We start from the raw sequence: 21157 nt of genomic DNA, 5'->3' as shown, positions 1-21157 counted from the left end.
TAATTTTACTCCTTTCGGATGTGATTTTTTTTTAAACACATCAATGCTAATGACAAAAGAGTCAATTTGAACCTATGATAATTAGATTGAATGGAAGAACCTCAATTCTCTTTAAATGAGATGAGGATTAATTTGAACTTTATAAATTAAAAAAAAAAGTTTGGAAACACATACCTAATAATATATCAAGTGGAAGCTGGAGATTCAATTCTCTTTGAATTAGGTCAGGAATTTGAATCCTATGGATGAAAAAAAAAATGTTTGAATAACAAGTTTCTTATAATCACATATACTCATGTCTTAAATAACAATATGAAAATAGTAAGACACCTGTAAAAATATGAGTATAGAATTTGACATAATGATTATAAAGTAATTTGACTTAAGTTTTGTCTCAGTAATTTAATCTATCCCAATAATATTAACTACAAGATGATTGTATAAAAATAAAAGGAAAAAAATGAGAAGGGTAAAAGGGGGAAGGAAGAAAAGAAGAATAGTGAGATGATATGGTAGTTCAAAGCCCAAGAAAAACTCTTGGAGTGAGGTTAGAGTCACAAGAAAGAAGCAGCAAAGTCCTCAAAATTAGCAATAAATCAAGCCCTCAGCTTCTTAATTAAAACACTGGAGGGAGGGGGGATAGTGCTTTAATGAGTTGTGCCTGTCTGTCAAATTTGTCACAAAATTAAAATTAAAATTATTATTAAATAATAATAAAAAGACAAACACAGTTAGTGAGTGAGGGAGTGATTGGTCTTAGTGGATTGGTTGAATTAATGTCTCCCATAAATATGTTTGATTCCCCCCAGAAACAAGGGATCTTCTTCCTCTGTGTCTTGTTCCTTTCTTCTTCTTCATGCTATCCCATATGCCCTGCATATACCACCAATCACAGCCTTGATCTTTAAGGATATATGTGTGAATAACTGTATCTTTCTTTCACTATCAACTTTTTCTCATTCTAATCATGTTACCGGCATTACAATCAACTTGTATAATTCTGATTCTAATTATCCTTCACAATTCTGAAAAATTATGTATATTCTGATATAGATAAAATAGGAAAAAATGAATACTTTCATTGGAGATGTACATCTATTTGTACCCTAATTTATTTAAACCAGAGGATGAATTTTTTTGGCACTTCGACTTTGATTTTGCAAGTTGATTTGTTCCCCTAACTTTTCCTTTACTGAACTAAGTGTTATTTTTCTGATGATACTCTTACTAACAACGTATATTAGTTAAAACTAACATTTGATGAAATCTTTAACAACTACTACAAAGATTACCTTGGAAAAAATAGATAAATATAAGAGACAAAGTAGATTTAGGGTCTTATATTTAGAACCAAATTGAATATCAAATTAACTCTTATATCAAAGACAAGAGGTAGTATTTAAGTAAATTTTAACATGTATATTTATTTATGGATTAAAATGCAAATTTGTTCCAGAAGTTTTCATTTATGAGCATTGGATATCTAGAAATTTTGTTAGATGCAAATTTACCCTAAAAGTTTGAAATTGTAATAAAATTGCCCCTTACCATTAAAAACACTAACATCGACTATTAAAATAGTAATATTAACCATTGATATTTTTAACAATAAGGGATAATTTTGCTATAATTTTAAACTTTTAAGACAAATTTATATCCAAAAGAATTTTAAATGCCCAATACTCCTGAATGAAAACTTCTAGAGACAATTTCCACCTTAATTCCTTGCTAATTAATTATAAATAATACAGCTTCTTCTTAATTTTATATTACATAGAGATTACGTGATAGGATGAACATATTAAAGTATTTTAATAAGTAAATAACAATGGGGGGGGTGTGTGTATGCATAGCAGTACAGTCCAAACTGGTATCACGCATCCTTTAAAACGCTGACAGAAATTATCACTTGTCACTTGTGCATCCCATGTACATCATATCATGATACATCCTTTTGTTTTGTTCGTTTGTAGTTTTATTTTCACCAAATATCTTACACATGCATCTCATCGATATCCCAAGATCTTATATGTTGTGACTTGTGATATTTCATATAGTATCCAAGGATATATCAATCAATATCGCTATGAAACCCTATTTTTTTCCCGTTATTTTGAGAGTAACTAATAATAATATTAAACATGATTTAAAATGAAAAATGTGTTGTTAGCTAGCTAGGTCAACATATATACCAATTTTATGACACTTGCCGTGACCTTTGCAAACATCAAAAAGAGAACTAATGGAAGAGAGTTGTTAGTGAAATAGTGTACGTTCACACTTGAATGGAAAGAAAAACTATTAGCTCAAGTAAGATCATCCATATATATCCTTTTCTGGGGGTCCCCCACCCCACAGAATTCCATACTGACAAAAACGTAACAATCAAACTGATCAGGTTGGTCCCCTTGGATTTCCCATGTCACAACAACTAAGCAATCATGTTTTATATATCTATGAATCTATCTAGCTGTCTTATATTCAGTAATACTTTTGAGTTATATTATCACATATACGGTCTGAATTCTATCGTTGGTCTTGCAGTCTAGTAGCGTAAATACTTTTCTACAAGTAAGAGATCGTATGTTCAATCCCTCTTATAATCTCAAGTAATTAATTTCTACCATCTGATTAAAAAGAAGGTTTGAATCCTTAATTTTGAGTAAATAAAACCGAGTCTCTTCTACTCGATCCAATCACTGTTTGGTGTAAAAGGGCTTGGATTTGAATTGTCCCAAGTTGCAAGAACATTCTCAGAATTCTAGCGTGTTGTTGAAACATGTCTAGGTGAATGTCATTCTCGAGTTGTCTTTTAGGGTTGAGGCTTACTGTACAAGACGACCTAATAATTGTCTTCATGCTTTGTTCCATTACTGTTTAATTCATTTGTTTCTGGATTAATTGGCAATCAAATGAAGGATCAGTCATCTATATATGTCCCGATTAGTAGATACATAAAATAATAAATTAAGCTATAAACATCGATCTTTATTCATCTTAATGAAATTAATTCTGAAAATTTTTTTAATGCCTTTTCGGAGTTACAATGTCGTATTAATTTCTAGGAATTGAGGATTTTCTACCAAAATATAAATATAAATATAAATACCTGCCATGATGAAGTGAATTCAATTTTATCGCAAACTAGAGCTATACAAATTATATATAAAGGAAACTTAAAAGAATTTAGTACTGTGAGAAGTTTTTTGTGACAACAAAAAAACTTCAACATGATATTAATAAAGTATAGTTGTTAACTATGACCTCTGAAAATAGTATGATCTCGGTCAAAAGGTATCACATCTTATAAGCAAATGAACGTTACCACATGAAAATTGGAACAAACAAACCCATGTTGATGAGAATTTTAATTTAAAATACACAAAAAAACAAAATTCGAATTTAATCTCTTAGTTAAAATGTTTTAATCTAACTATGACTATCCTAATTCCTTTGCCCCTACACGGTATTTATAATCGTCCACTTTAATGAACAGTATGAAAATAGTAAAGTGTCATTTTTCACTCATTTTCGTCTTACATGTTATTTTTACATAATTATCAAATCATAAAAAATTCTAAGTAAACTATCCTTTGATACTAATCTGAAAATTTTAACTTCATCCATGACTTCCAAAATGTGAAACTGGAATAATTATAGGAGCCGCTAGCTAGCAATGTTCTGGCCAAGTGGGTAATTTTTTTTTTCTGGTGCTTTACCTCTATATATTATGCTCTTGATGCTATAATTACTTAACTTTGAAGTCACACACACACACACACACACACAAATATATATATAATTATATATGTGTACACGATTCTTATTATTAACCGCACAAGCTGAGATATTCAGAAGTGTTCAGAAACGCACCATATATATATATATATATATATATATATATATATAAACTAAAGGTAGTGACTGAAATTTTGCTGTGCTTTCTCACCTAAAACTGCCTCACCTTTTCCTTTTGATTTCCTTTTCCATTTAGCTTTTAAAATTCTGTTGGGAAACAATTCAAGCCGACTTGGTCAAGTAACTAGAGAAAAAGCCAGACAGATGATTAGATTCCACTTATACACATAACATCAAAGTTCAGATTGTCATAAACTTGATAAACAAATTTATTCCTCCATTAGCAGAATTCATCAGGAGTATCATCAGAACGCAGAACTTACGATCAAGAATAGAAAAAGTGGAAGAAGCCGTACAAGAAAAAATAAAGAAATATCTCTGTGATTTTGGCAATTCAAGGTCCAAAATCAAGTGGGGTGGTGAATATATATATATATATATATATAATAAAAGAAAATAAAAAAAATATTGCAGCTTGTTCAAGGAGGGGATTAGTTTAGTTTAGCAATATAAGCTCATAAGCCAAGAAGATGAGCAGAGAATAGTTTAAGAGTGCGATTGAGAGGCCCTTAGAGAATGGGAGACACGGGAACAGCGCCCACGTTCCTCCTCTAATCTTACTTTCTTTCTTTATTGCTTTCGGTTCGCTCTCTCTCTCTCTCTCTCTCACACACACACACAATATTACAGACAAATTGTTGTTTACCAATTCAAGGAATAAATATATCCCGTGTCCTCTCTCCTTCCTTCTATTGTGAACCTCCATAAATACTCTCTTCTGCTTTCTCTTTTGCCTTCGATCAATCTCTCTCTCTCTCTGTGATCCCAGCTCAAGTTTCCAGTACATGATCATGGTTTGAATTGCCCTCTAATTTCTCTGCCTCTATCTTTTTTCTCTCTGCAAATTCTTATTGGTCTCCGTTTGTTTATATGTATATATGTAGGGATATCAGAAGCCAGCTTGGTTGGAAGCTCTGTACACTCAGAAGTTCTTTGTGGGATGTTCATATCATGAAAACTCAAAGAAGAATGAGAAGAACATATGCTGTTTGGATTGTTGCACTAGTATCTGTCCTCACTGCTTGCCTTCTCATCGCTTCCACAGGCTTCTCCAGGTTCGTCGTTATGTTTATCATGACGTTGTCAGATTGGAAGATCTTCAGAAACTCATAGACTGCTCCAATGTTCAGGTTTCTTAATCTATCTTTCTTGTTTCTAACTTATAATTCAACTCGTCCCTTCTGTAATTTCATCTGCAATCTCAACTGGATTGTGTGTGTGTGTGTGTAGGCCTACACCATCAATAGTGCTAAGGTGGTGTTCATCAAGAAGAGACCTCAAAACAGGCAATTCAAGGGCTCAGGAAACTACTGTACTTCCTGTGATAGAAGCCTCCAAGAACCCTTCATCCATTGTTCCCTCAGTTGTAAGGTACAAATAGTAGTAATTCATACTCACAATTCTCTCTTTAGTCAATTCATAAGTGTCTTAACTTAATTTGGAGGTCTATTAATATATATACTTCAAAGCAAAATTATATATAGTGTTCCATATTCTTATCATACATGACATAACACTTCAAATTATACCCATACACCACATAATTTGTCTAGTATATGACATAGTTGTATATATATTAGACAGAAATTTCATCATAAAACCATTCTAAAGTACTAGTTTTTCAAAAACGAAGATTTGTCGTCAAGCCCCATTTATGATCTTGTCATGTCTTTTAGCACAAATTTGAATTCTATGTACGTATATATATAGTACTTCAGTCTGTTCATAATAACCCAAGTATATTTGCAGTGTTAGCATGCTATCTCTTCACATCCTTGTCTCTTTAAAAACGACAATTCAATTCAAACCCTAGCGGAATTCATCTTGTTTCATAGAAGAAAGTAATTATAACGTTTATATTGATTATATTGATCATATATATGTTTATGTGTATATACAGGTGGATTTTGTGCTGAAACACTACAAGGATCTGTCACCATACTTGAGGACGTGCAATTCATTACAGCTGAGTCCAGATTTTCTGATGCCACAAGACATGACGATGGCGATGGGGGACGAAGACATGATCACCAACGAGACGCCTCGTTCGACCATCGTCGACGGCGACGAGCCGATGAGCTCCTGCACTTCGGCATCCTCTGGTTCTGACAATAACGCCGCCGTGAGCGCCATGGCCTGCACTGAGATCGTGAGGAAGAAGAGAAGTGCCTGGAACGTGTGTGCGAGGCTCATGGCGGCGACCCATAACAAAGTCTCCGACGAAGACATGGCCACTAGCTTCAGCAGAAGAAAAGGCATCCCCCATAGATCTCCTCTCTGTTAGATAATTCATCATCGTCATCCCAGAAAACTTAAACAAGAAGAAGAACAACAACAAAAAGAAAAGCCAGAAAAAAAACCCTACTACTACTACCTACAAATTTTCTCTCTTGTTTTTTCCTTTAGCCCCGTCAAAATTATGATATTTTGACTGAATTATTCAAAGTTCTCTCTCTCTCTTCTATGGGTTCTCTCTCGAAATTGAAGATTTTGGGGTTTAATTAACTAATCACTTGGTCGGGGGTTTTGTCTTAAAGGCATCACGTGATTCCCAATTCCGAGTTATGGTCTGTACAATTTTCTAATGCTCTCTCCTTTTTATTTCTATTTTTTTGAAAAAAGAAAAAAGTAGAGACTGTACGAGACGATGATTATAATAATAGTTGTTAAATGCTTCAGTCATGAATTACGGTCCTGACTATGCCAAAAAGGCTTACATGCAAGCCTCTACTACTACACAACAACACAACCTAGTACTTAAAAAGTATAGCTACACTATAGGCCTATACCTTTATGAAATTACTAAACCTATATATATGACTGAGGATTTAATAACCATTAGTGTAAAAAAGAAGTCATTTGGGTGTCCAATGATTGTTTAATTTGTTGTTTATGTTCAAACACGGCGATGTTACTCTCAAAAAAGGCGGAGGGGAGGAGAATTTGCTATATATAGACAAAGAACAAGTCAAGCATAAAAGAAGGTGTGTGTTTTTCTTAGTAATAATGATGTCTGTGTTTTAATTTCTTCCAGGTTTGTGAATCAAGCAAACCCTCCTCATCCCCCCACATTTCTCTCTCCCTCTGCTGATTTTGAATTATTATAATTAATTAACTAATTGCACTTCACATATCATTGGCAGCTAAAACTATAATAATTTCGATGCAAGCCTTTAATTTGAGTGTTTCTCCAGTAATGCAAATCTTCAAAAATCACAGTTCATAGAAGGCACAAATGATTATGTCAAGCAACAGAGAACAGATATGCCTCTTGGTTACTTTCCTTTCAGATATCTGGGAGTCTCACCTTCGGATAGAAAATGTGACTGATTACATTTTCATAAATAAGATGCGAGATTATTGACTTTCTTTACTGCTTCCATTAGCAATCGGTGTAGAAAACACCAACACTAGCTGTCCACTGACCTCACTACTACAAATTGGGGAATACTTGACGCTAAATATTTGACGGTTATCATAAAAACCATCAAATATAATCCCTCGAAAGAAAACTTGACGGTTTCTAAAGAAACCGTCAATTTTAGTAGAACAATATTTGACGGTTTCAAAGAAACCGTCAAGTATTCCAAAAATACTTGACGGTTATAAAATAACCGTCAAGTATATTAAAGGTAAACTCAAGTATATTAAAGGTAAACTTGACGGTTTTAAATCAAAACCGTCAAGTTTAGTAATACTTGACGGTTGTGATCTAAAACCGTCAAGTTTAGTAATACTTGACGGTTTTGATCTAAAACCGTCAAATATTATTTGAGAATACTTGACGGTTATCAATAGAAACCGTCAAGTATTGTGCTTAAAAACCCGTCCCTTTCCCTGTTCAGTCTCTTCAGTTCAAAATTTCTAGCGCCCCCTCCGCTTCGGACTCTCCAAGCCGCCGTACCCACCTCTGTTTCGGCCGTTCCCTTTTGCTTTTTTTGCCCGTCCTTGCTCGTCCTCCATCATCGTCCCTCTCGGTGTCCTCCATTATCGGTGCGGCATCCTCCTGCTTTGTCATTGTGCGTGCATTCTCCCGATTGCGCCCCCTTCCGCTTCGGACTCTCCAAGCCGCCGTACCCACCTCTGTTTCGGCCGTTCCCTTTTGGTTTTTGTGCCCGTCCTTGCTCGTCCTCCATCATCGTCCCTCTCGGTGTCCTCCATTATCGTTGCGGCATCCTCCTGCTTCTCCAGATTGTCATTTCGGCTCCAGGTTGGTAATGCTTCACTCGCTCCCCTTATTTCCTTTAGTTCTTCCTTTGAGAAATGATTGTAGTGGAAAGGGAATGATAGGATAATGCTAGGACCGTTCACCATGCACACACGGAAAATGGGTTTGCTATTTGGCCGAATGGGTTTTCTTTTCTGTTCTTGATTCTAAATGGGTGTTTCGCATTTTGATCAGTTTGGGTTTAGGGTGTTTTAGTTTTTTGTTTTCGCGATAAAGTCTGGGGAATGCAATGCTAATGTTTCAATTTTTGTTTTTGTAATTGAAATTGACTATGTGCTGGTTTGGTTTTCTGCCATAAAGCCTGGGGAATTCTAAGTTATAAGCCGTTATGCTGTCGAATTTTTTTCAAATGGAATAGCACATTAGTAGTAGTAGAATATTTTTCAAACTGAAATGAAAGTAAATTTTTGTTGAATTACTAGTTGTTAACAACTACTAGTTGTTAGCAAGTAGAATTAAAGAGGGATAAATGTGATCAATAGTGACTCATGTGTTGACTTTCTATTTTTGTTTAATTCTCATAATATCTTTGAGTCACTGATCACATTTTCCTCTAAATGATTCATCTTAGTCGGGGACCATGGGCAAAGAATGGATGTCCGCCAATCGTCTATCAAAAGAATATTGGGATGGGGTAGAAGATTTTATTAAGTTTGCGATTGAGCACGCCGATGATCGCAACAGGATTATTTGCCCCTGTCTTAAGTGTTGCCTTTTGAAGTGGGTTTCGCCATCCGATTGTGAGAGCCACTTAATTATCAATGGAATTGATCAAAGTTACAAGTGTTGGACAAAGCACGGAGAGACAAGAGATGTGAGTAATAGTAGTCGAGGGCATAGTGAAAGCTGTGGATCATCTAATCTTGACATGAGTACATGTGAAGCTGATCGTCTTGAGGAGATGACAGATGCGATTGAACGGGAACTTGACGATTGTCCTGAAATGTTTGATAGATTGAAGTGTGATGCTGAGACACCTCTATATGAAGGTTGTACTGATTTCACAAAATTGTCTGCAGTGTTGAAACTGTATAATTTGAAAGCAAGAAATGGGTGGAGCGACACAGGCTTCACAGAACTGCTGTTGCTTGTTAAACAAATGCTACCGAAAGAAAATGAGCTTCCAAGTAAAACGTATGATGCAAAGCAAGTGTTGCGCTCTGTCGGCCTCAGCTATGAGAAGATACATGCTTGCCCCAATGATTGCATTTTGTTTAGGAAGGAGTATAAGTCACTAACTGAGTGTCCTAAGTGTAATGCATCACGCTACCAAGAGAATGGGAAGAGCCCGAAGAAGGCATTATGGTATTTTCCCATAGTGCCAAGATTCAGACGCTTGTATAGTAATGTAGAAGATGCGAAAAATTTAAGGTGGCATGCAGATGAAAGGGTTAAAGATGGCATGCTTCGCCATCCTGCTGATTCTCCAGAATGGAAGAAGTTTGATATTGAGTATCCTGAATTCGGGGAAGAAGATAGAAATCTACGCCTTGCATTAGCCACCGACGGGATGAACCCTTATGGGATGCAAAGCAGCACCCATAGCACATGGCCAGTGATTTTGTTTATATATAACCTTCCTCCATGGCTATGCATGAAACGCAAGTATTCAATGATGTCTATGATAATCTCTGGGCCAAAGCAACCGGGAAATGACATAGATATATATCTAGCTCCATTAATTGAAGACTTGAAAGTATTGTGGGAGAATGGAGTTGATGTATATGATGCATATAAGGAAGAAAATTCAAGTTGAGAGCTATGTTATTTGGCACAATTAACGACTTCCCTGCATATGGTAATCTCTCAGGGTATAGCATTAAAGGACAACTTGGTTGTCCCATTTGTGAAGAGAGCACAGATTCCATAAGGTTGAAGCATGGAATGAAAAATTCATATATGGGACATCGTAGATGGTTGCATCGTGATCATCCTTACCGGCGATTCAAAAAATATTTTAATGGGAATTCAGAAGAAGGTAAGGCACCAACACCGTTGATTGGGGAGGATGTATTTCAAAAGGTGAAAGATATAGATTGTGAATTTGGAAAACCTTTCGCGAAGCATGTTGGGACAAGTGGGTGGAAGAAGAGGTCTATTTTCTTTATACTGCCGTATTGGATAACCCTGAATGTGAGACATTTTCTTGATGCTATGCATATTAAGAAAAACGTATGTGAAAGTCTGTTTGGCACATTACTCCATATTCCCGGGAAGACTAAAGATGGCATAAATGCCAGGCTAGACATGGTTGAAATGGGGATAAGGGAGGAATTGGCACCAGAGGATAAGGGAACTCGTACATTTCTTCGTCCGGCAGCTCACACCCTTTCTAGAAAAGAGAAAAGTAGTTTTTGTGAGTTTCTTGCTTCAGTAAAAGTGCCGAAGGTTACTCTTCTAACATTAGTAACCTTGTGTCAATGAAGGATATGAAGTTAAAAGGTTTAAAATCTCATGACTGTCATGTCTTAATGTAAAACTTTATTCCAGTGGCAATACGGGCTATTTTACCTGATAAAGTACGAGTTACGATCACAAAGTTATGTTTCTTCTTTAAGTCTCTTTGCAGCAAAGTGATTAATCCTAGTAAATTGCCAAGATTGCAAACCCGAATCATAGTTACGTTATGTGAACTTGAAATGTATTTTCCTCCGGCTTTTTTTGACATCATGGTCCATTTAACCATCCACTTAGTTAGAGAGGTCCAATTGTGTGGCCCAGTGTATTTAAGATGGATGTACCCAGTTGAGCGTTACATGAAAATATTGAAAGGGTATGTGAAAAATCGAAGTCGGCCAGAGGGTTGTATTGTAGAACGATATATTTGTGAAGAGGCTACTGAATTTTGTACCCATTACTTAAAAAATGCAAGTGATATTGGGGTTCCAATGTCTCGTCATGAGGGAAGGACAGATGGAGAAGGGATTATGGGAAAGAAAGTCGTAACTATTTCAAACCAACAGTGGGAGCAGGCACATCTATATGTATTGCACAACTCCGAAGAGATTGAGGACTATGTGCATGAGCATATTGATGAGCTAAAGAGGGATAATCCCAATAAACTTGAAAGTTGGTACACCAAAACACACAATAAACAATTTACAGCATGGTTGAGAGAGCATGTGCATGGCAAGTATAATAATGATCCTAATTCTGTTTCGAAGAAATTAAAGTTGTTGGCAGATGGACCGAGCAAACATGTGATTTCTTTCACAAGCTACCTTATGAATGGGTTCACTTTCTATACTAAACAACAAGATGATCGGAGTAAACAGCAAAATAGTGGCGTAACTCTTGTAGCTAGTACCATGCATATATCGAGTGCCAAAGATAAAAATCCTATCTATGCACGTATGTCATACTTTGAAGTGATTGAGGATATTTGGGAGTTGGATTACATTGAATTCAGAGTTCCGGTATTTGGTTGCAAATGGGTGGATAATAATAATGCATTGAGGATTGATGACTTAGGGTTTATACAATTGAATTTGAATAAAGAAGGATACAAGGAAGAGCCATTCATTTTGGCTTCTCAGGCTACGCAAGTGTTTTATGTCCCTGACCCGGCTGCCAAAGGATGGTCTATTGTTTTGTTGACTAATAAAATGGATATTGAAGAGACGGGGTATGAAGACAATGCAATTGAAGATGATCCATTTCAAGAGGCCTCACTTGATTCTCATTTAAATGAAGATCAATACATGTATGTCAGGCATGATCACAACGACGGAATATGGATTTCAAAGAGGGGGAAAGTGTTTCGTAAGAAGATCAAAACAATTCAAACCAAGAAGAACATGCAAAAACATAAGAGTAGAAAAAGAAAAAGATCTTCTTAAACATGCATGTAAATTCTCTCATTATTTTCTTTGATTCTTTTATTTGTTTTAATTTTGTTCAAATAAATTTCGTCATTAATGACTTTATTTTCATTTAATGGATTCTGATTCATTTTGTTTACTTCAATTTCATTGCAGATGGCAGACGATAGCGGATCTAGCACTGATAACCCATCTCAGCCGAGAGATGCCTCTGAGCAGGAGAGACAGTTGCAAGAGGAGGCAGCACGCATACAGAGGGGCCTTTGTGTCATGCAAGAGGTCGTGAAAGCTCGAACAGAAGGAAAGAAATTTGCCGTACAGTGGAATAAGAAAGGACAAGCTGTACGGTCAAATAAATTTATCAGCTATATTGGGGCAGTGGCACGAAGCACCGTGCCCATTACAGCGCAGCATTGGAGGAGGGTTGATCGTTCAGTGCGAGACACTATTTGGACAGATGTATCGGTAATATATTATAACTCAAATTTCGTTTTCTTACAAGCTGCGTGACACTAATGTGTTGTTTTATATGTTTTGCAGTCTGCATTTGATATAGATGAGAGCAGGAAGAGGTTTGTGGAGGGGAAGGCTGGGAGGGCACTACGCTCTTTCCGATATTTTGTCACACACAAGTACTTGAAGGATCCTTCCACAGCCGACGAGTCCCAGGTTCCTAGCTTGATACGGGACTTGGTCAAACCAGAGGATTGGGCTGCTTTTGTGACGTCACGTCGTGATAGGCAATTTCAAGTAATAATCCTCGCTCTTTTTGATATTAAATAGTCCATTTTGTTTAATCTATATATTGTTTAATTGTGAATCTACTTTGTTTTTGCAGGAATTAAGTTCCCAAAATAAGGAAAGAGTAAAGAAGAATGAGTATCCCTACCGAAAGGGCCGCTTGGGTTATGCGGGCCTTGAGCAAGAGGTGACTCAGCAGGAGGGATCAGATGTCACTGTATCACGTCAGATGCTGTGGGCACTGGCCAGGCAAAATAAAGATGGCCAAATTGATAATCCTCGCGTTAAGGAGGTCGTGGACAGGATGGTGAGTATTATTCTAAATTAAATAATCTTCACGTTATTGTCAAATATCTTTAAGTATGAATAACTATATCAATGTTTGTTGCACAGGAGAGTTTGTCCCAGGAAGTTTCGCAGGGGGCATATTCTGCAGATGACCAGGATATATTGAGGAGGGCATTGGGGACTCCTGACCATCCTGGTCTTCTTAGGGGTGTCGGTTATGGAGTCACCAAGAGAGATTACTTTGGGTACCAACAAAAGCCCTCTTCATCGTGCACGCCTTCCTCTGCTGAGTTCATGGAGCTGAAGGAAGAAACACGCTGGTTAAAGGAGCAGGTTAAAGTGCAAGCGCTCCTAATCGAGCAGTTGATCAAGAATCAAGCACCACAGCCGGCTCCGAATCTCAGCCCAAGTGGCAAAGACAGCTGCACATTCCCCTTGCTACCTGAGGTATAATACTTGTGTTTATATAATTACATTCAATAATTTATATATCTAGCTAACTTGTCTCTTATGTTAAACAAATCAGGGTGAAGCGGACGTTCAGTGTATGGCGGATAGCCCTAAACATCACACTGTTGCAACGGGCCGCATGTTCAATTTACCGGGGGAGAGTATAATTCATAATGTTCCTCTCCCTGCTGATCATGTGAGGGTGCAGTTGAACACTGCTATTGATGCGAATTATGCCCTCCCGATTCCCACCCCAGATGCAGAGACAGTGGCTCAAGCAGTGGGTAGCTTTGTCGCTTGGCCTGGCCGTCTTCTTACATTAGGACATCCTTCAAAGGTATATATGTATAGGTCTACAAATTCAGCTGATTTAAAATAAACTCTATTTTAATTACTAACAGTTTGTTTGTCAGTCTAAGGGGAAGAAGAGCCTATTGGGTGATCACTCATTATCATCACCACAGAAGCAGCCCTCTGAGCCCATTCAAGTGGTATCATCAAGATTCCGAATATGTCTTGAGGAATATGCAATTGGGGCCAGATTAGAACATGGCAAGGATTTCATGATTCCCCTAGAGTTTGAGCCAGAGGTATACGGTCGACCCTCGTCAGATTATGTCACAAATGAAGTATTGAAAGAGATTCTGACGCATGGAATGGCCAGCACAAATGCCTGTAACTTTTATATCAGGTATTTGTTAAAACCTTAACTAAATACTTAAGTACTTGAACATTTATTCTACTGATATCTTTGTTTGTTGATTTAGATATCTTTTCAAGAACTTCATAGCCCCTGGTGGCCTTGATGACAAGTTCAAGATTATCAGCCCCCACACTTTTGCTAGCCACGGACCTAATATGAAGAAAGACTTATCCAGAGACTTGTTAGATATCTTCATTTCTAGGGCAACACTGGGGGCTCAGACTTTGTTTTTGGCGCCTTATTGTCAAGGGTAAACTTTCCTAAATTCTTTCATTTTCAAAATAATTTGTAATAGTTCTAATTGTCTTTCTTATACTTAGGGGACACTGGATGCTGATTGTGGTCAATCCCACAAAGCCGAGGATTTAGTATCTTGATTCTCTTCATGGGGATCCAACCAATCGACCATTTATGGTTTCATTGTTCAACAAGTAATATTTATATCTATTATTTAAATTTAATTTAATTTCTTGCTTCAATCAAATTTTTGACAATCATTAATATTCAATTTTATTGTCTTCTCAGGGCTTTGTGGCTATACCGCACAAATCAGGCCTTACCCTGCCCCCTGGTAAAAAACGGCCAATTTGACGATACCTTCCCGTGGAAGAAAGTGAAGGTATTCACTACCATGATTTACTATTCTACTAAATATGGTTTATTTATATGATTGACTAATATTATTTCCTTTTCCATTCTTTACAGTGCCCACGTCAGCCCAACAAGAGCTCCCATTGTGGATATTGCGTGATGAAATTTATGAAGGAGATAATTCTGCACAATGCTGACTCAATTCCCACGCAGGTAATATGCATTTGTTAAGGTTCAATTTATATATTTAAGAATTATTGTACTTACTGTAGCTTTACATTTCTATCTAACTTAAGTCATAATTTGTGGTTGCATACAGTACTTTGCCGACACATATTGCACAGTGTATTCATCTGCTCAGATGGAAGAAATCGTTGAGGAGTTGGCGATGGCCTTATTCCGTCAGTGGGCACAACATAGATAGGGAAGTGTACATTAAGACAGTGTATGTACGTACAGCTAGCTTTGGTTTCAATATAATTTTGGTTTTGGTTCATTTTTGGCTGTTGGTTAGTTTTAGGCATTGCACAACTTTGGCAATTGGCTAATTTTGGAATTGGTTCACCTTTTTGTACTTGCCAGAATTTTAATATATCACAGTTGGTTTTCATTGGTTCATGTATATATATATGATAATGTAAATATTTTCGGTTCATTAACATATATGGATATGGCTGAATTGGTTTGAATGCTGGCCTGCATGATTATGTTGAATGAGCCTTTGTTATCGGTTTCAAAATTGCAGGGGGTTGCTGGCAAAGGAGAACGAATTTTTTAAAAAAAAAACGAATAATACTTGACGGTTATTAGTTAAAACCGTCAAGTATTATAACATACTTGACGGTTACTTTTAAAACCGTCAAGTATTAAATAATACTTGACGGTTTTTCAAAAATAACCGTCAAGTATGTTTATAATACTTGACGGTCACTCTATGGAACTGTCAAGTATTACAGAATACTTGACGGTTTTTGGAACCGTCAATTATAATCTCAAAATAATTGGCGGTTTTTCTCTAGTAACCGTCAAGTATGATTTAAATATTTGACGGTTAATAACCGTCAAATATTTGCTGTTGAAATATATGACGCCAGTATAGTTGACGGTTTTTAACCGTCAAATATGATCCAAAATAACCGTCGAGTACTTTTCATTTTGTAGTAGCGCCTGTCACTTTCACCATCAGTTACATGTGAGAAGTACTGGTGTAGAAGTGAGAAAGCTTTTGTTTTTCATATTCTTTTCTACACCAATTAATTACTACCTCTAGTCTTTAATATAAGAGCTCGTTTAACTTTTATTTTGGTCCTAAATATAAGATCCCAATTCACTTTGTCTATTATATTTATCTATTTTTTTCTAAGATAGTCCTTGTAATAATAGTAGTTCTAACCAATATACTTGATTAGCAAAGATATTATAGGAAAGATAATACACACTTATTACAAATAACTAACTTAACTAATTTTTTTAATCTATTTAAATTAGTCAACTAGTTTTTATATTAAGAACTGGATGTAGTATATATCCTACAGCGGACCTAGAACCGAAGTAGAAAGACTTTTTACACCGCCTGTATCTAAATTGATTACAAAATGGGTGTAGAAATCCGTTTTTAACCACTATAAAAAGGGCTTCTACATCAATGTCCTTCGCAGACAGATAGATGTCGCCTGGTTAATTCTGTGTTCATGTTCCATACATGCATGCTAATTAGCATTTTGTTGCTTCCACAATTGTGTTTGTGAAGCAAGCGTAGCAAGCTTGCTGTGATTTTTCTTATGGGGGAAAGAAGGAAGCATGCCAGTGCTTTGATTAGTTGAGTTGGAAGGATATTTAATTTGTGTTACAAGTTGTGAAATCTGGAACCAGGCAGAAATTATGGCAAATATTGCTGGGATTTAGCCTCAAAAGCTGATAATTTATCTGAAAAATGGAGACTTTTGGCTTTATACGCCACCCTCTAGCACAATCTACCATGGGAGGAAAATTATTAGAAGAATTTGGGATAATTAAAATGGTATGCTGGATGTAAAACAGTAAATGATGAATTCCTACAACAAATGGTATATACACCATTAGATTTGGATACGCGTGGGCCAAACTTGTTTGGGGTATAAATTAGATTTACCTAAAGATGCTTTAATTTTAATTAGATTATTGACTAAAGATCGATTCATCAATTTTCAAATGCATATGAGGTGGATAATGTTACTCGTGGTCTAATTAAGGACCTTATTGGTAAATTGATGCCCTGGTTGGTATTTTCTTCTATCACGGATTGGTGCTTTCAGCTTTTTGAGGTTCTTAAGGGTCAAAAGATTAACCTTATTTACTTGTATAAGTCGCTACTGTACTGCCATTTGCTCTGTGTGGATTGAAAGAAATGCTAGGATTTTCAAAGGGGAAAGAAACGAAACTATAGCTTTATTTATATACGGAGATTCAACGAAATCTGGAAATTACACTGCAAACTTGTTCTGGCTTCGTTTAACAAATACTACCTCCGATCCTAATTATAAGAGCCAGTTGACTAATTTGAGAAAATTAAAGAAGTAAATTGAGTTAATTATTTGTCCTAAATAGATGTTGTTTTTCCTAAAATATCCTTACTAATCAAATGTATTGACTAGAACTATAATTATTAGAAGGGTTATTTGAAAAAAAAAGTATAAATATGAAAGACAAAGTGGATTGGGGTCTTACATTTAGGACCAAAATAAAAGTCAAACAGGGCTTTATATTAAGGACCGGACGTAGTATATAATCTTGTTAGCAAGATCATGGTATCATGAAAGTTGTTTGGTCGACTTCTAGTTTCGCTTATTAAGAGGTTTTTTTTTTTTTTTGGTATAGGATTCTGGTGTATGGTTGTTCACCTGCATTAATTTGAAGCTTTTATTCTTTAGGCTTGGGCAAGTTAATGCATAAAGAGAAACTCTTCCTAGAAGGCGGCCTCTTAATATACTCCTCCGGTCCTAATTATAAGACCCAATTGACTTATTTGAGGAGATTAAGGAAGTAAGTTAAGTTGGTTATTTATAATAAATAAGTGTTGTTATTCCTAAAATATCCTTGCTAATTAAGTATATTGGCTAAAACTATCATTATTAGAAGGATTATCTTGGAAAAAAATGTATAAATATAAGAGAGAAAATGGATTGGATCTTATAATTAGGACCAAATAAAAAGTCAAATTGGATCTTATAATAAGGACCGGAGGAGTACTATCATTTGCCTAATTAACCTCTTTTGTACCTGTTTTTGAGATGGCATGCATAATTGATAGTTTTACCCCCCCCCCCCAAAAAAAAAACGTATTGAGAAAGCTTCAATATGTAGAGAAAATGATCTAGTACACATTTTACTTCTTTGAAATTCACGAGACATGTTATCTCATATATTATTTTAGAATATGAAATAAGTTATACCCGATCAATAAGTTATAAATAATACTCCTCCGGTCCTAATTATAAGACCCAATTGACTTATTTGAGGAGATTAAGGAAGTAAGTTAAGTTGGTTATTTATAATAAATAAGTGTTGTCATTCCTAAAATATCCTTGCTAATTAAGTATATTGGCTAAAACTATCATTATTAGAAGGATTATCTTGGAAAAAATGCATAAATATAAGAGACAAAATGGATTGGGGTCTTATAATTAGGACCAAATAAAAAGTCAAATGGGGTCTTATAATAAGGACCGGAGGAGTACTTCTTTCAGTTCTTATTATAAGCACGTAATACTAACTTCACATAAATTATCGAAGTTGGTTAAAATTAGTTACTTTCGTTTTATAGAGTACCAAGATTACCCTCAATAAAAGTTGTTAGTTAGAAGAGTTTGGTTGATTTTTGAAAGTTTTTTAATCAGTTAGAAATATTAGGTGAAAAAAATGAACTCTTTAAACAAAATTGTGAGGGGTCTCCCTTATTATCAAATACTAAATGTGGACTTTTTTTTTTAGGATTTGAACTTTGGTAGAAAGTTAGAGTTGAAATGAATTAGTTAGGGTTAATACAATTTTTGGTTCCTCAAGTTTACTCTAATTTTGATCTTGATCCCTCAAATCACAAATCATAGATTTTAGTCTATCAAGTTTTTTTTTCATGTAACCCTATAATTCAATATAAAACTAGACCATTTTCCCCTTGAAAGACCAAAACCAAAATGAAGATAAAATTGAGAGACAAAACTGTATTAACCCAAGTAGTTAAAACATGTTTGCAACTACTTTTTTTTTTTGGCACTAAGCACATATTTTCTCTTATTAGAACTAATCCTGTTTGAAACATTGGTAGGCACCAAATGTAGGCACTTCTCTTATCGGGAAGTTCAAACCTTGATTTATTATATTTTAAAGGACTAGCACTTTCTGCTAGAGCCAGCCCGATAAGGACTACGATTGTTGTCCTTCAGTACCAAGAGCATGTGAAATGAAAGTTGGGCTTCATTGTGTCTCCGAAGTTTCAATAGATCCATGGGCTTCTCTTCCGAACCCAATATAGATGTACGTATGTAAACATGCATAATACAATTTATTGTAAATATACAAATATCGATATTAAAATCCTTTCATGCAATGAAAAAGAAAGCAGCGCCAGCAGCAGGGAACCTACGATGAAGCCGATAAGTTTTTCCTTTTGCTTTGTTTGCATCAGCTTAATCCAAGGATCTTGCACCGTGGATGGTTGAAACTTGAAAGTATTCATGATTTTATTATATTCGATTGTGAAAATTAATAAATTCATTTTCCTAATTAATTTAATTTCATGAGTTGTAAGTCCCTGGATCTCAATGAATTGGAAAATGTGTGGGGTAAATGAATGAAAAAACTAAAAACGGAAAAGGATTGATTTCTCAAGTTTAGTATAAGTTTTGGGCCACGTTGTTATTCTCAAAACGTCATTGGGTCTATGGGCTTGTCCTTCCAGAATTTCTGCCGGGTGGATATTCATGATCCAAGGCCCAAATTAGTGTTAAATCAATTTCAAACAAAATTAAATGGCATAAATACATATTTAGTCATCTAATTTCACATAATATTTTTTTAGTCATCTACTCGTGACACCATTAATTTCATTAGCAAAAAATATTGAGGTTAAAATTTTAAATGTTGACAAGACATTTACAAATGCTGATATATTAAGGTAAGGTTTCAATAATTAACCAAACAAAAATTATCATTTGAGACTAACAATATTAAAATAGGAGCTAAAAAATATTTTATAAAATTAAAGAATTAAACTGAAACTTTATATAAAATTAGAGGATCAAAATATACACTTTTGTGAAATCCCTATAAAATAGTGAGTGACCCCCTATCATTGTACTAAGTTGATTGTAATAATCGTACTTATTTCAAATTTTATAATTTTGGCACGCACATGGGAATTACCTAAATCTAAGGAATCATCCATACATAAAATTGACTAATTAGAAAATTATTTAATTGTGTTTAGTGGGCACTCAGAATTCGAATCAGACACCCTCTTGTCAATTAGGAATCCCCTTTTCCATTTATCAGACAAAAAAATTATTCCAACGTCAATTATTGATTCCATTGGGTCTCCTTTATTTTCCTAATGAACCACTGATTTACTTTAAAAATTAAAAAAAAATAGCCAAGGGATAATTTCTATAAATAAGAACGGCATTTAAATGTCCTTAAAAAATAATAGTGATACTTTATTTTTATGACTTTAAAAAATTTGATTTTTAAGGTTCTTAATTAATATTTATAATATAAATCATAAGTCCTTAATTATCATGTTCCCTTTACAAAAACTAATAATGATAAACCTCTATATAAGTGAACAGTAAGTACCACTTTTTCTTTAAATAAAAAAAATTGATGGTCCCATTAGCTATATATCTTTTATAATTTCTATCATGTCATTTAACCCCGACTGGAAAAAGTTTATAACTTACATAAATAAGTAACATCATTTTTTCTCATTCCAAAAAGGGAAAAAAAGCATATCAGTTCCACAATTTAATATGATGTTATTGAAAAAAATTGTATTAAAACACATCGACAAACATAGCATCTATTGTGAAATGTGGGGGGTTTTCCCTCTTCTATATAAAATGAAGACAAAAGTAGAAGGAAAGTAATTAGAAATTAAATATTTGAAATTGGCCACATATGTGTGTGCGCGCACGCGATGATTCACATAATGAATATGATGACCCCACAGGGAATAAAAGGAAATTATCAATCTCTTGATGTAAATTCCATTATTACGTAAATTGACTAAGTTCACTTAATCCGCAATTATTCTTCCCACTATCTCTTATTATTTTTCAGCCTCTTGTGTATATCTTTTATATATTTATACATCCACTTCCCTTGATTCTTGACTCAGCTTTCTTGTTTGTTTTTGGCCCTTACTAAAGTGATCAAGCTTTCCTA

The 21157-nt window shown here is 35.1% G+C and overlaps 3 protein-coding genes across 3 annotated transcripts; all 3 read left to right on the top strand.

The window, feature by feature from the left end:
• The first annotated feature begins 4643 nt into the window (after positions 1-4643).
• Positions 4644-6533, top strand: LOC114719475 (uncharacterized). The gene is made up of 4 exons (XM_028904986.1): positions 4644-4712; positions 4803-5048; positions 5149-5289; positions 5819-6533. Exons 1-4 carry the CDS (start codon positions 4704-4706, stop codon positions 6200-6202), a joined length of 780 nt encoding a protein of 259 aa, XP_028760819.1. The 5' UTR covers positions 4644-4703; the 3' UTR covers positions 6203-6533.
• A 1574-nt stretch (positions 6534-8107) lies between these two features.
• On the top strand, positions 8108-14013 carry LOC114719481 (uncharacterized). The gene is made up of 8 exons (XM_028904993.1): positions 8108-8128; positions 12124-12432; positions 12508-12717; positions 12806-13015; positions 13102-13443; positions 13523-13783; positions 13860-13937; positions 13993-14013. The coding sequence occupies exons 2-8, from the start codon at positions 12124-12126 to the stop codon at positions 14011-14013; spliced, it is 1431 nt and encodes a 476-aa protein (XP_028760826.1). The 5' UTR covers positions 8108-8128.
• Positions 14014-14549: 536 nt separating this feature from the next.
• On the top strand, positions 14550-15236 carry LOC114719413 (uncharacterized). Its single transcript, XM_028904901.1, has 4 exons — positions 14550-14580; positions 14675-14768; positions 14855-14953; positions 15060-15236. Exons 1-4 carry the CDS (start codon positions 14561-14563, stop codon positions 15162-15164), a joined length of 318 nt encoding a protein of 105 aa, XP_028760734.1. The 5' UTR covers positions 14550-14560; the 3' UTR covers positions 15165-15236.
• The last annotated feature ends 5921 nt before the right edge of the window (positions 15237-21157 follow it).

Source organism: Neltuma alba, unplaced genomic scaffold, assembly GCF_004799145.2.
Source record: "Neltuma alba isolate B1F8T4 unplaced genomic scaffold, ASM479914v2 tig00011916_pilon, whole genome shotgun sequence".
NCBI lineage: Eukaryota > Viridiplantae > Streptophyta > Magnoliopsida > Fabales > Fabaceae > Neltuma > Neltuma alba.
The sequence above is the reverse complement of the archived record's forward strand: the minus strand, read 5'-3'. Positions and strand labels throughout refer to the sequence as shown.